We start from the raw sequence: 12,530 nt of genomic DNA, 5'->3' as shown, positions 1-12,530 counted from the left end.
GCCAACAAACCTGTTGAACTGGCATTAAGTTTCAGATATTTGCGGCCACACATATGTAAACCAATGGGCAAGGTTCTGACTGGTGTTGTAGAAGCCGCGGGGCGCTTTTTTCGTTGCGACGATAGATCGGATTCATTTGAAGTCGAGGCTTTGACGGAAGCCCGTCTGGTCGGGAGGCATCATGAAGAAGGGTAAAAAGAAGGACACCGACCACTGAATGAATACAAGAAAAGACGTTTCGGCTCCCCTGACGGGAGCCTTGTTCACAATGAAATCAAGTACGTGCGATACAATGTTTATATTGCTTTAAAATACGATGTAAGCAGCGCGTGTAGATGGGGGGGGGGGAGGGTTCCGTCATTCCGGTTGAGGGTGCTATCTGTGATTTGGATTAGGAGGGATTCCAAGTGGTGTCTTGATGTCAAATTTCTCTCTTTTTCTAATATCTTGGCGTTATCCCAATCAATCCTGTGGCCCAAGTCATCTGCATGCTCTGCCAAGGCGTTTGAGGCGACTTTTTTCTTTTTGACATCGTTGATATGCTGCTTCAGCCGCTGTTCGAAATTTCCTGTCTCGCCGATATATACGCAGTCGCAGTCTTCACATGGAATCCCGTAGACGATGCCAGGAAACTTAGTCTTTGGAAGCTTGTCTTTCACGTTTACCAGCCGGTGGCGTAATTTTTGGGACGGTACGTGAGCTACCTGAACGTCATAGCCGCGTAGAACGCGGGCTAAGCCCTCGCTCACACCGGGCACATACGGTATGGGGGCGCGTTTTCTTGGGAGCACACAGTCAGGCCTTGGGGGCTGAGACAGATGGCGTTCCACGAGTTCACAAACGACCTCGGGTAGCCACATGCGGAGAGATTACGGTGAACCTCTTGTAGGTCGGCAGCCCGGCTTTGTGGCGTTGTGCAGATACGCTTGGTTCTGCCGACAAGAGAGGCTACTACCGATCTCTTCTGGTTCATCGGGTGTACTGAATTAAAATGCAGATACCTGCCTGTGTGTGTGCTCTTTCTGTACACGGTAAATGCCAGACTGCGCCTGTCACGTTTTACGAGGACGTCCAGAAAAGGAAGCTCGCCATCTTTTTCTTCCTCGACTGTGAATTGGATAGACGCTTCAATACTATTTAAATGTGACAAAAATGAAGGAATTTCTTCTCGCTGAATTATGCAGAACACATCGTCTACGTAACGTAGGAAGACTCTGGGCGGCGAGTTGAAAGAGGCGAGTGCTCGACGCTCAAGCCATTCCATAGTTAAATTTGCAGTAGTAACCGAAATGGATGCGCCCATCGGTGTCCCGTGCACTTGCCTGTAGAAGGTGCCTTCAAAAGTGAAGTAGGTGTTCTCCAGGCAGAACAGGAGGAGCCTCTTCAAGTCAGGAACGTCGAAGGGCGTCCTTTCTGGAAGGGTAGGGTCATCGTCCAGAGCGGCTTGTTGAGACGTAGCGAGCGTGGAATAAGTCCTCGGGACTTGCAGGTCAGGTTGAAGTTAAGATGATTTTTGAATGCAGAAGCTCGGCTTGTCACTGAAATGTACTGGCGAATCTCGGTGATGACTGGCTGGCCGTACGCCCGGCGAAGGTTAATGAAGTCGAGGTTTTTGACGGAAGCCCGTCTGGTGCTGGTAAACGTGCTGGTAAACGTGAAAGACAAGCTTCCAAAGACTAAGTTTCCTGGCATCGTCTACGGGATTCCATGTGAAGACTGCGACTGCGTATATATCGGCGAGACAGGAAATTTCGAACAGCGGTTGAAGCAGCATATCAACGATGTCAAAAAGAAATAAGTCGCCTCAAACGCCTTGGCAAAGCATGCAGATGACTTGGGCCACAGGATTGATTGGGATAACGCCAAGATATTAGAAAAAGAGAGAAATTTGACATCAAGACAGCACTTGGAATCCCTCCTAATCCAAATCACAGATAGCACCCTCAACCGGAATGACGGAACCCTCCCCCCCATCTACACGCGCTGCTTACATCGTATTTTAAAGCCATATAAACATTGTATCGCACGTACTTGATTTCATTGTGAACAAGGCTCCCGTCAGGGGAGCCGAAACGTCTTTTCTTGTATTCATTCAGTGGTCGGTGTCCTTCTTTTTACCCTTCTTCATCGGATTCATTTACAAGTAGTGCTCCAGGAGGGCACATGTAACCGGCAAACAGAGGCCTCAGGAGAGCACTAGATTATAATCAAGGAGGCGGCAGGGTACCCAAGGGGCAGCGGAGGGATCAAAACTGGAAGCAGGGCGGTCCCAAACTGGAAGCAGGTTATGTTGCCCCACTCACGGACCACCCTGACTCCAGCCTTGTCCGCGAAAGCGGACAGCTGATCTTAAAATGCGTCAGAAAATTCGGAAAGTACGACTTACACACAGCCTACAGACATCAAGATATACTACTAGCACGCGCAGGCCTCGGCGAGCCCCAACCCATGGACCAGTCCGCGTTCTAGCTCTGGTGTCCCCGTTACCGATTTGGTGTCCTGGAGACGCCGCCAATAATATGAAATAGTGACACGTTGTTACTAGTAAAAAACCCGATTTAAGCCGCTAACGCTACGTTCAGCACTGCCGCGCCCAACAACTTCTACAACGCCTGTGAGAACTTCACCAAGCAATGGTTGTTCTTGGCAATACTAAGAACTTGTGAATTTTGTGTACCGCTCATGCTTAACTTTGTAGTGCACTGTGGCTTAGTGAAGCACTACGATTGCGTGTAGCATACGTACAGATCTTACCTGATAGACGGTGAACGGGGTCTTGTACAAATATCCGCTGAAGAAGAAAAGACTACACCTTCACATGTGTTAAAACACATGCCAAACTTGAAAAAACAGACGTACAATGAACCTCCACACGTTAAAATAGCAAAAGCATCACTTAATAGTCGAAAACTATTGAAAACTTTGCAAGCGCCATGGCAAGCGCAAATCCGCCATTGCTGCTGATATTGATGTTGATCAGGCTGTCCCCTTGCGATCGAGTCGGCAAGCGCGTGGAAGCGCGTTTCTTTATTCTATGGAAGCGCAATTGGCGCAATGTAGCCAAAATAAACAAATAAAACTGTGAATCAACTCCAATACACACACGCAAAAGAAAAATCGTCGGGATTCTCTATAACGACATTTCCAACCCCTTGACCGATATTTCATACAGCTCGTTGCATTAATTAAAATACCTGCAGTGCATTGTTTTCATAACGCGCAAAAAAAATTCTGCACTTAAGCTTACCCGCACAAACACGCGGCGCAAATTCGTAGAACGCCACCAGTGCAGCCCCCCACCCGCCAAGAAAATATATGACTAGTCAATAATAATAGCATATAATTATAACGTGAGCGTCGGCGCAATCAATGGAGAATTCAATTTTATTTGTTATAGAAAATCAAATGCAATGCAGTAAACAATGGATAGAATTAGGCATATAGCTTCCTGGAGTCTAAAAAAAATCTGCCTTGAAACTTGACGTGGTGACACGGCAAATTGTGGGTATACGATTGAAAATAATTGCTATAGTGTGTTCGTGTATGAGTAAGCTTCTCAAAAGGAGTTTCAAGTGTTTCCATGGTATGGCAAGCTTATATCTTGATTCATCAAGTTTTTTTTATTCATGTTGTTCAATTATGTTTAAAAAGCGAATTGTAAATCTCAATGGTTTTGTTTTTTACCGGGGGAACACAGAGTTGAGCCACTGTTCTGAAACAAACTTTTATTTAAAGGTAGTTACAAGTAACACCGACACCCTCGCTCATGAAAATCCCAATGGTTGTGTTTTAGAGCGCAGCTCTTTGGCGTCCGTTCCTGGGTTTCGCGTCGTCGTCGGCGTTGTCGTCGGCCTCGTAACCAGCTCCGCCCCCTTTCATCCCCCCAGCGCTAGCAGCGACCGACTGATACCGCTGGATGCCGCTGACGCCGCTAGAGAGTCAAGATAACGTGACTGCATAGAACACCGTCGCCGCCATGCAGAAAGAGGAGGAAAGGGTCCCCCCCTGTTCTTGTGTGGCGGATAGGGTGCTCTTCAGTTGCCGACGCGCCGGTTATTTCACGTAGGCCCCGGCACGTCGACGAATACGTGACCACCTTCCCACGGCTAGACCTGGTTCTTAGCGCTGCGGAAGCGAGGGTATCATATTGTTTGTGTCGGCATCGGCGGCGTTGTCCCTGAAACCAACTCCGCAGCTGGGGTTCACTCACTATCGGCGTCAGCAGCATCAGTCAGTCGCTGCTATCTCTTCCCTCCTCCCTTTATCGTGTTGTCCGCTTGCTGCGCGCGCTTCTGCCCCCATCGTTTGCCGCTGGGTGTACACGCCGCCCCCCTCCCCCCTCTTCCTGCGAGTCTCCGGTTGTCAAAGCGCCGGCTCGAACTTAATTCCTTTCTTCGCTCCTCCTCCAATGCAACCCCTGTGCGGTGGCAATCAGAGAGCCAGATCGGTGGCGGCGGATCTGTATATGTGCACCGCCCGAGCCGAAATTGCCGCTGCCGTTCGCCCTGTGCGGTGGCAATCAGAGAGCCAGATCGGTGGCGGCGAATCTGTATATGTGCACCGCCCGAGCCGAAATTGCCGCTGCCGTTCGCCACTGCGAAATTATCTGCCAGTTCTTTCTGAGCCATGAGCGAGACGACCGATGGAAGTCCTCCGTCTGCTGCTGCTGCTGCTGCTGCTAAACGAGCTGCCAGAGCAGAGGCCCAGCGCCGTCGCCGTCAGAATCCAGAGGTGCGTGCCGCCGAAGCAGAAGCTTACCGTCGCCGCCGTCGAGATGATCCAGGAGTACGGGAAATATAAAAAAAATTCTGTGATAGCGCATACATGTGTTGCTCGATTTCTTTGCCTCAATCTATCGAAAAGGTGAAACAGCTTATTTGCTGCGCTCAAATTTCGCATTAGGAAGTAACGTAATCGTCGGTAATTTTTTTACCGGGGGAAACACAGAGTTGAGCCACTGTTTTGAAACAAACCTTTATTTAAAGGTAGTTACAAGTAACACCGACACCCTCGCTCATGACAAAACAACTTTCACTCGCTGTGTCCAGACACTTGGTTCAAGGTGCATGTAATGCTTCATCTCCAAGCTTTGCGTGGTTTCTTAAAGGCATTGTGAAATCTACACGGTGTTTTTATTTTACACCTCCTCATCTCACAGCACAAGATCTGAAATGCGTGAACAAGAAGAATCAGGCCAGCACATATTCACAGAAATGAACTCTCCACAGTGCAGTTGACAAGTGCAAAAATTACAGCAGAAACTGCCAGCCACATGATATGAGCACAACATAACTGTTCTTTTTGCGGGAAAGCCTCAGTCCCATGCCGACATTAACCTATATGGTGGTCATCACTGGCAATGTTTGAAAGATTTTCATAAAATATAGACTGAATGTCTGGAGTATTTATCATAAGGGAAGTAGAAACTCGCACATCTTCTAAACAGCCCTTTGCAGTGCTAAATGTATGCTGGCTATTGATAGTAATAAATAGTATGACTGTTACAACTGTTAAACAAGACAAAAGCTCACAGGAATATGAAGGCTTGAAGTGATAAACAGTGTTTGGAGGGGGGAATGTAGCTGGAGTGAACCTTTTGACAAAGATTTGTTTTCGTCAGTGCCGCAATTAAGTTCGGCACAGCAATCTTTATGCACGCTTAGCTCACTTTCCCACACCCTCAATGTAGGATGAAGAGGAGAATAAGAAAGTGCGTAGAATGAAGTTGAAGTGTAGAAAAGAAATGGGGAGACAGTGAAAGAGAAGGTAGGAGCACTGTTGTAGATTATTCTTCGAAGGCTACTCTTCCAAAAGAAAAAAAGAAAAATATTAAATGTGTAAGGAAGCATTGCCAATTGTTATTATGCCTACTCAAGTAAGAGATGCACCATAAGGGATGCAATATAAAACTGATCTGATATGTAGAGTGGCCTAAAGCTTTCTGCATAGTCTTTACAATCATTATGACACTGTCTGCTGCAACCAAATATGCAGAAGTTTTAATTGAGTGCTCATGACCAGAGCAACTTATCCAGACTGCACACAATACCACTGCATATGCCCTCTATTTTGGTAATCTGAAAAATAAAAGTTTATTCAAATGGGCAATGAGAACATCACATGGAATACAAAATCTAGATCGAATTATGAGGCATGCCACAGTGCGGGACTCAGTAATATTTTTGACCACCTTGAGTTTTGTGATGTGCACTTAAATTCAACTACACATTTTTTTCATTTCACCACCACTGAAATGCAGCCACCTTTGCTGGGATTGAACCCGCAAGCTCGTGCTCAGCAGTACAACATCATAACTACTGCGCTACTGAGTGTTTACACAAATTTATAAGTAGCAAAACACATTGGAGGATTTTGCACACTGAAACACTACACACCATCCAATGCACTTCCTTACATCTATGTACAGACATACTTACCAGCGGCTCATATGACAAGCATGGAGGCGTGCTCTAACACACTACCATCCAACAGCTGCCACATACCAGAGATGACCACTGGGTCTGTACCTATCTTCACAGAACACTTACCAGCAGCTCATACAACAAGCATGGAGGCATCTCTCGTGCTCTAACACACATACCATCCAGCTGTGACATATGGCTGCACACCACAGACAAAAACAGACGAGCTAATCATCAGAGACCACATTTCATGATTTGTTAACATGCGAGCCCTCAACCTGCTTCAATAAGGCATGACAGCACAGCACTACTGCACCACTTCTCTCTTCCTAACTGCACTGGAGGCTTGTTACCAGTAATCGTGCCCTGTTGACATGGTTATCTCTTGTTTCTATGTTGCTGTCCCTAAGCTGTTATTTAAGGACTTCCTTTTGAGCTTCAGTGGGCCTTGAAAGGCTAGATGATGGCTGCGACAATCTAGGGTTTTTGTAGAGTGAAATCTTAACAGGTGCACAACTTTTTTGTTGGCTGGTTCATTTGAATGGCCTGGCATCTTTCTTTTTGGGTCACTTTCACTTTCAACAAGCATGAAAACTGGCTCAAACAAATTGTTTGCCTTCTCAGCCACACCCTCAGAGACTTCACCATCTGATATTGCCTGTCTGACCGAGTCCATTTTTGCTCTTAAGAGTGCTGAGCTTTACACTGCTTTGGCTGCTGCCAGCTTTGTTATACTCTGTACAATGTGCAATGCCCGACTTGCCTCACATGCTTCTTCGGGTGAGCTCTCATGGGCCTTGTTGCTGCTAGTTGGATTAGCGATGACCACACAGTGAATGTGCTTGCACACTGTAAAGTGTATAGCAAGTGCACATGTATAGCAAGTAAAGATGGTCATAGCAAGTGCACATGTAAGTATGCACACACACTGCACATTACTTACACCTCAAAGGACAGCAAGCACCATCTCCCACTTTTGACACTTTATATGAGAGCCCTTCAATAGACTGAGATGGCACAGTCTATATGCCATCTTCATTTAATTTGGCACAGCCATCTTCATTTAATTTGGCACAAGCTGCCATTTCACTGCCAGACCTGTCGTTCTTCTGAATTCTGCTCAGCTTCTTACCCTTTGCCCCTTTCATCATCTGGATAGCCCTTTTCATTAAAAAATGATTTGTCAAGTCCATGAGGGCAGAAATAAGTTTGTCACGATGCTTACTCTGTTTTCTCTCCAGCATAGTATGCTTTAACGTCCTGCGCTTGCTCTCAAGGTGCATGTTAGTGTTGACAGCTGCTCTAGTCCTAAAGCAATAGGCCCACTCTTGCGGCCTAACTGCACAGTGATCATTGAAGTACTTCAGGAAGTCCCTCAGTTTTTCTTCCTCACTAGAAAGGAATTGCTTAAAATAATCTTCAAATGCCTTTTCCGCGAGGAACTCTACGAGTAGCCACACACTATGGTAAACATGTGGCCTTAGCTGTTTCTCTACACACTCGAGTATCTTCTTACGCCAATTGTTATCCACATGCCAGGCACTGAGAAGTTTCTGTTTTGCGGCACCCATGACCATGGACCATGCTTTGTAGAATTGCGACGCATCATCAGATATCAATGTCTTAGCAGCCACTTTTTGGCCATGGCCGACTCCAGATATTTGAAGAATGCTGTCAAAGTTTGCTCGTTCATCCGGTTGCAGATGAAATAAGCTATAGCTACACCTGATCCTATTTTATCTAGCACCAGAAGAGTGGTCAGCTCAAACTGGTACTCTGTAGTTCCATGTGTGGAGTCAAGACATACAGTACCTGCAGGGCCCAATTTTTCTAGTAGCTCCTTCTGAGGCTCTGTCATAAGAACAAGAGCAAAGTCTGCTGAAGGAAATGTACCACTTGGGTCCACTGCACCTTGTGCCTTGTACAGGCGGACAAGTCTTTCACCTTTTTCTTTCATCACAAGCACCCACATCTCTACACTGATAGCGTCATTATTGTGACAATGTTCAGGAGCAGCAATGTTAAACTGCTGTTTGATGTTATGCAGGGTTGAGCACTCTGCCAAGTGCACGGGCCTCCGCTTGGATGCCACAGATGTTCTTACTCGCTTTAGAATGGTTTTCATGCGCACACCCCTTTCTAGGTTCTCTGCTACGCTGGCCTTTTCCTTGTCACTCATTCTCAAGTGCCGAATTTCTGGTTTATGACCGTAATGGTTTCTTTGATACGTGACTTTTATGGTGGTGCCTTCAGGTGTCGGACGGTAATTGTGACGGTAATAAATGAAAGACATATCTTACCAGACCTACAGCTCCCCTGACTTTTCTCCCGACGGTCACTATGACCTTCCTTTTTCCTTGCCTCGCCTGATATATTACAGTAATAGTGGATCCTTGTTTCTCCACTGGCCAGCTTTTTGGGGTCCCTGGGCAAAATGAACCAGCAGTTCTGGCTACCCTCTTCTTCTGCTTTCCATTCATGAAATTCTGTAATAAAAGCACAAAATAGCATTAGATAGTGACAAGTACTATTGGGAGAGAGATGCAAACAAAAATAATCACTCTGAAGGCTTTGGACACGGGCTAATGTAGCATTTATTTTACTCCCTCACCTTCAACTCGACTGTGTCATGAGGTCACCCTTGATATTGGTCAAATTTATGTTAAAATTGAATTTCAAATGCAATGCGCCATAACTTCAAAAAAATTATCATATCAGTTTTGTTTTAATAAGAAACAAATATGAAACTTAAGCATGATCTATGCTCACTCCTTCCTCAATATTGAATCAGACATGTTCATTCATAGCAATGCTGTTACGATAAGACAAAGACGAACTGAGAGCACATGGTGCAAGCTACGCCCCAGAAAAGCGTGAATCCCTTCTCTCAGTTTCTTCTTGAAAAGCTCCTTCTTTTCAAGAAGAGCTTGATTTTTTACTGTAGATAGGGGCTTGGCGAGGGAGTGTTCCATCGTCACGCGGTTATGATCTGGCTTGGGCATGCGCCTGGTTCGAAGAGGCAGCATTATGTGTGATTTCAATAAACCAGTTGCTCGTCTGCGTTCGTCCTGTCATCTTCTACGTTGGTGTCTTTTCTCAAGCGCAGTTTAAGTTCACAAAAAGATGTCTTACCAAGTAGCCTCCTAACACACTCTTCTTAAAGAAAAAAGGATTGCGCGTGCGTCAAATTTCGCTCTACTTTATGAAATCTACAACCAGAGTCCTTCTATTGAGGGACTGTGGTACTACTAAAGAATTTTCCCAAAGTACACCGGGAGACCAAGCCGCTGACAGCCGCAATTGCAAGTGTGGTCGTGGACCTACGTCGGCCTGCATTCGGACCTATCGCGGCCTGCACTGAGGCGAAGACTGCACCACGCACGCAAGTAGCGCAGAGCAACGTCAGAACGCAGAGCAAATCCCTCCTTTCGTTTAAGTAAAAAGAAAAGGGGGGGGGGGGGGAGGTTGCGCGAGCGTCACATTTCGCTCTATTTTATGAAATGTACTGCTAAAGAGTTTGCCCACAATACGCTGTGAAACCTTCCCGGCGACATCCGCAAATTCATGTATGGTACCGGTTCTGCGTCTCTGCCGCATTGCAACGTGCACCGAGGCGAAGACTAGGCCACGCACGTATGTGGCACAGAGCAACGTCAGAACGCAGAACAGCTTACTCCTGTCGCTTAAAAAAATAAGAAGATGTACAAACGTCAAATTTTACTCCACTTGCTGTGCAGGAAAGCAGACAATGCCAAACGTATGTCATGTAGCGCATCGCTGGGAGCGCGCACACATGACTATACTATAGATGAATAAACAAACAAATTATATTTAACGAGGATAAAACTTCAAAATACCCCAAGGAAATAAATTAGGCACCTGCGCAAAAGCTGCTCTTCGCGAAACAGATAGAGAAAGAGAAAACAAAGGCCCGCAAAGCATAAACAACTGCCTTTTTGGAGGCACACTGCGCAACAAGAAATTAAAAAAAAAGTCCAAGATATAATATTGCGTTTAAACGCCATTTGCTCACGATGACTGAGAATAAATTTAATAAAACTGTTCCTCACCCTTATTGTTCTGGAACACCAGGTGCACGTAATCAGCCTCGAAGTTGTGCGCAGCGATCAGGTGCACCGAATACTTCTCCATTGTAGGCAGGGAAGTGCCACATACGTCGCATTTCATCAATTTCTTGACATCCACGGCCATTTTGTGAACGTTCCTGGTGTGTTGCAGCATGTTCTTCCTCTGTATGAATAGTTTGCTGCAATATTCGCAGCGACAATCGTCATCGCCGATGGCAGCTCGATCACAGACGTGCGCCATTCCGACATTGCACGCACTAGGATTGTTGTATACTCCGGCAGCAATACAGGGAAGAAACCTCTCTAATCGCGTGACACACTAGGTATTCAGTGGCCCCATAGGGACAGTTGGGAACCAACATCCGGGAACGCAGGGTCACGTGGATGCTGCCTTCTATTGTTCACCGGCCTCAGCCGGCATGCGGGGAAACACACGTGTTGCGTTCACCCAAATAGCCAACTTGTTACTGATTTGGCTTGGCTCCCGTTGAATTTTTAAAAGGCGGCGGTAGTGCGCTTTGGACATTTCTTGAATTTCTTGTGAGCGTCTGTGAAACAGGGCGTAACCTTTCTCTATAGTGAAACCTTTTCGAGGTGTTTCTGCGTTGTATTTTCGATTTAAGTGGTATTCGCTGCCGTGGTTAGTTTGTTTGGCTGGTTAGTACATGTGCAAACGGTCTTTTGTGATGTTCTGGAGTTGTAGAAGGTCGTCGCCCCTATTGCAAGTACTTGCGTTGTCGCGACATCATTCGAACACTATACGATCAGAGCAGAAACAAGTGCTATAACCTACCCCGGTGGTTGTGTAGGCGTCAGCTCTCGAAGTATTGGGCAATGCACGGTGGGAGCCGTTTTATCTGCGGATGCGTGCTTGCACCAACACTGACGAAACTCTGATCATTCGGGACCTATGAAAGCAGTGCTGTGTTGTTTTTGTTCCCTGCTTAGTTCGCCTGTTTACATACTCGCCTGAATGTGTGCTATTTTGATTTGTAAGTTTTCCCCCGTCGGTCTGTACCAGATACCTCGCATTCAGCTGCTTGTCACCTGTGGTCGTTTTATAACTTTGCTGCAGAATTTTGTCCTTAAGTCGAATAAACTTGGGAAGGAAATCGTGAAGCTTTACTCCCGAAAAGCGCTTGTACGTCCATAGAATTTACAGTTCAAATGCAACACATATCCTCATTTAAGTTTTAGAAGAATTTATAATTTCAGTAAATTGAAATTGCAGATAAACAGAATACAATAAATTGAAGATTTCTATATGCACACCAAAACGGTTTGTTACATTAAAGTTCAATATATGGAGGTCTAATTGTACAAAATTGATTGATATAGGGGTTGATTGGATACAGGGTGTGCATATTCACATGCCTGCTTCCTTAGTCAGTCGTTCCGTGCCGGTCTACTTGGGCAATAAACCAAGCAACAATGTTAATGTTTTCGAACTGTTCATATATCGGGAGCACACCAAGAAGGTGATCTAAAACCTCCAGGCATATGGTGACTTTCTGTTCCAAAAGAAAAAAAAGTAATAGTAATAATGTATACAGTGGCATAGCAGAGTAAAAAAACAAAAAAGCTGTCTTTTTAAGACAATGCTACATTTTTTTTCCTAATTACAGCAGCCGTGCAAGGTGTTCTAGATCAGTTACAATATTTGAAAATTCATTGTGATGGGCCAGTCTGTTTCCCTTAGTGTTATAATGGCCTCATATTCTTGCGAAGTTAATCATATTACTCCTGTATCCTTACTACATTGAACTCCTGAAATGTTTTATCCCAGCCACTGCTCCTCATCCACCATGCTACTTCTGCTTAATAGTTCTCAAGGCAATTATATTGCCCTCCTCTCCCTATTATTCAGGCAGAGAAACAGATCCACATGGCCATCACAAACTAATTTTCACTTGCACATGCCCTGACGTTCAAAACATTGCAGTTGAGCTAGAAGCTAGAATCAAGCTAGAAGCTAGAGGGAAGCTAGAATTAGAACTAGTGAAATGTGAAGGTTGTTAGC

At 45.6% G+C, this 12,530-nt stretch overlaps 1 protein-coding gene across 1 annotated transcript; it reads right to left on the bottom strand.

The window, feature by feature from the left end:
* Positions 1–4,955: 4,955 nt before the first annotated feature.
* Positions 4,956–10,773, bottom strand: LOC142587315 (uncharacterized). The gene is made up of 3 exons (XM_075698213.1): positions 10,493–10,773; positions 8,723–8,908; positions 4,956–5,166 (listed from the first exon to the last, which is right to left on the bottom strand). Exons 1-3 carry the CDS (start codon positions 10,749–10,751, stop codon positions 5,153–5,155), a joined length of 459 nt encoding a protein of 152 aa, XP_075554328.1. The 5' UTR covers positions 10,752–10,773; the 3' UTR covers positions 4,956–5,152.
* Between the last annotated feature and the right edge of the window lie 1,757 nt (positions 10,774–12,530).

This window comes from Dermacentor variabilis, chromosome 7, assembly GCF_050947875.1.
Source record: "Dermacentor variabilis isolate Ectoservices chromosome 7, ASM5094787v1, whole genome shotgun sequence".
NCBI classification, from domain to species: domain Eukaryota; kingdom Metazoa; phylum Arthropoda; class Arachnida; order Ixodida; family Ixodidae; genus Dermacentor; species Dermacentor variabilis.
The sequence above is the reverse complement of the archived record's forward strand: the minus strand, read 5'-3'. Positions and strand labels throughout refer to the sequence as shown.

What these genes read in the sequence shown, in the direction of transcription:
- LOC142587315 (XM_075698213.1), bottom strand. Translation starts at nt 10,751, where the DNA reads ATGGCGCACGTCTGTGATCGAGCTGCCATCGGCGATGACGATTGTCGC. An exon ending in GGTGTTCCAGAACAATAAGG is followed by an intron (nt 8,909 to 10,492) that starts GTGAGGAACAGT and finishes CTTTTATTACAG; the next exon opens with AATTTCATGAATGGAAAGCA.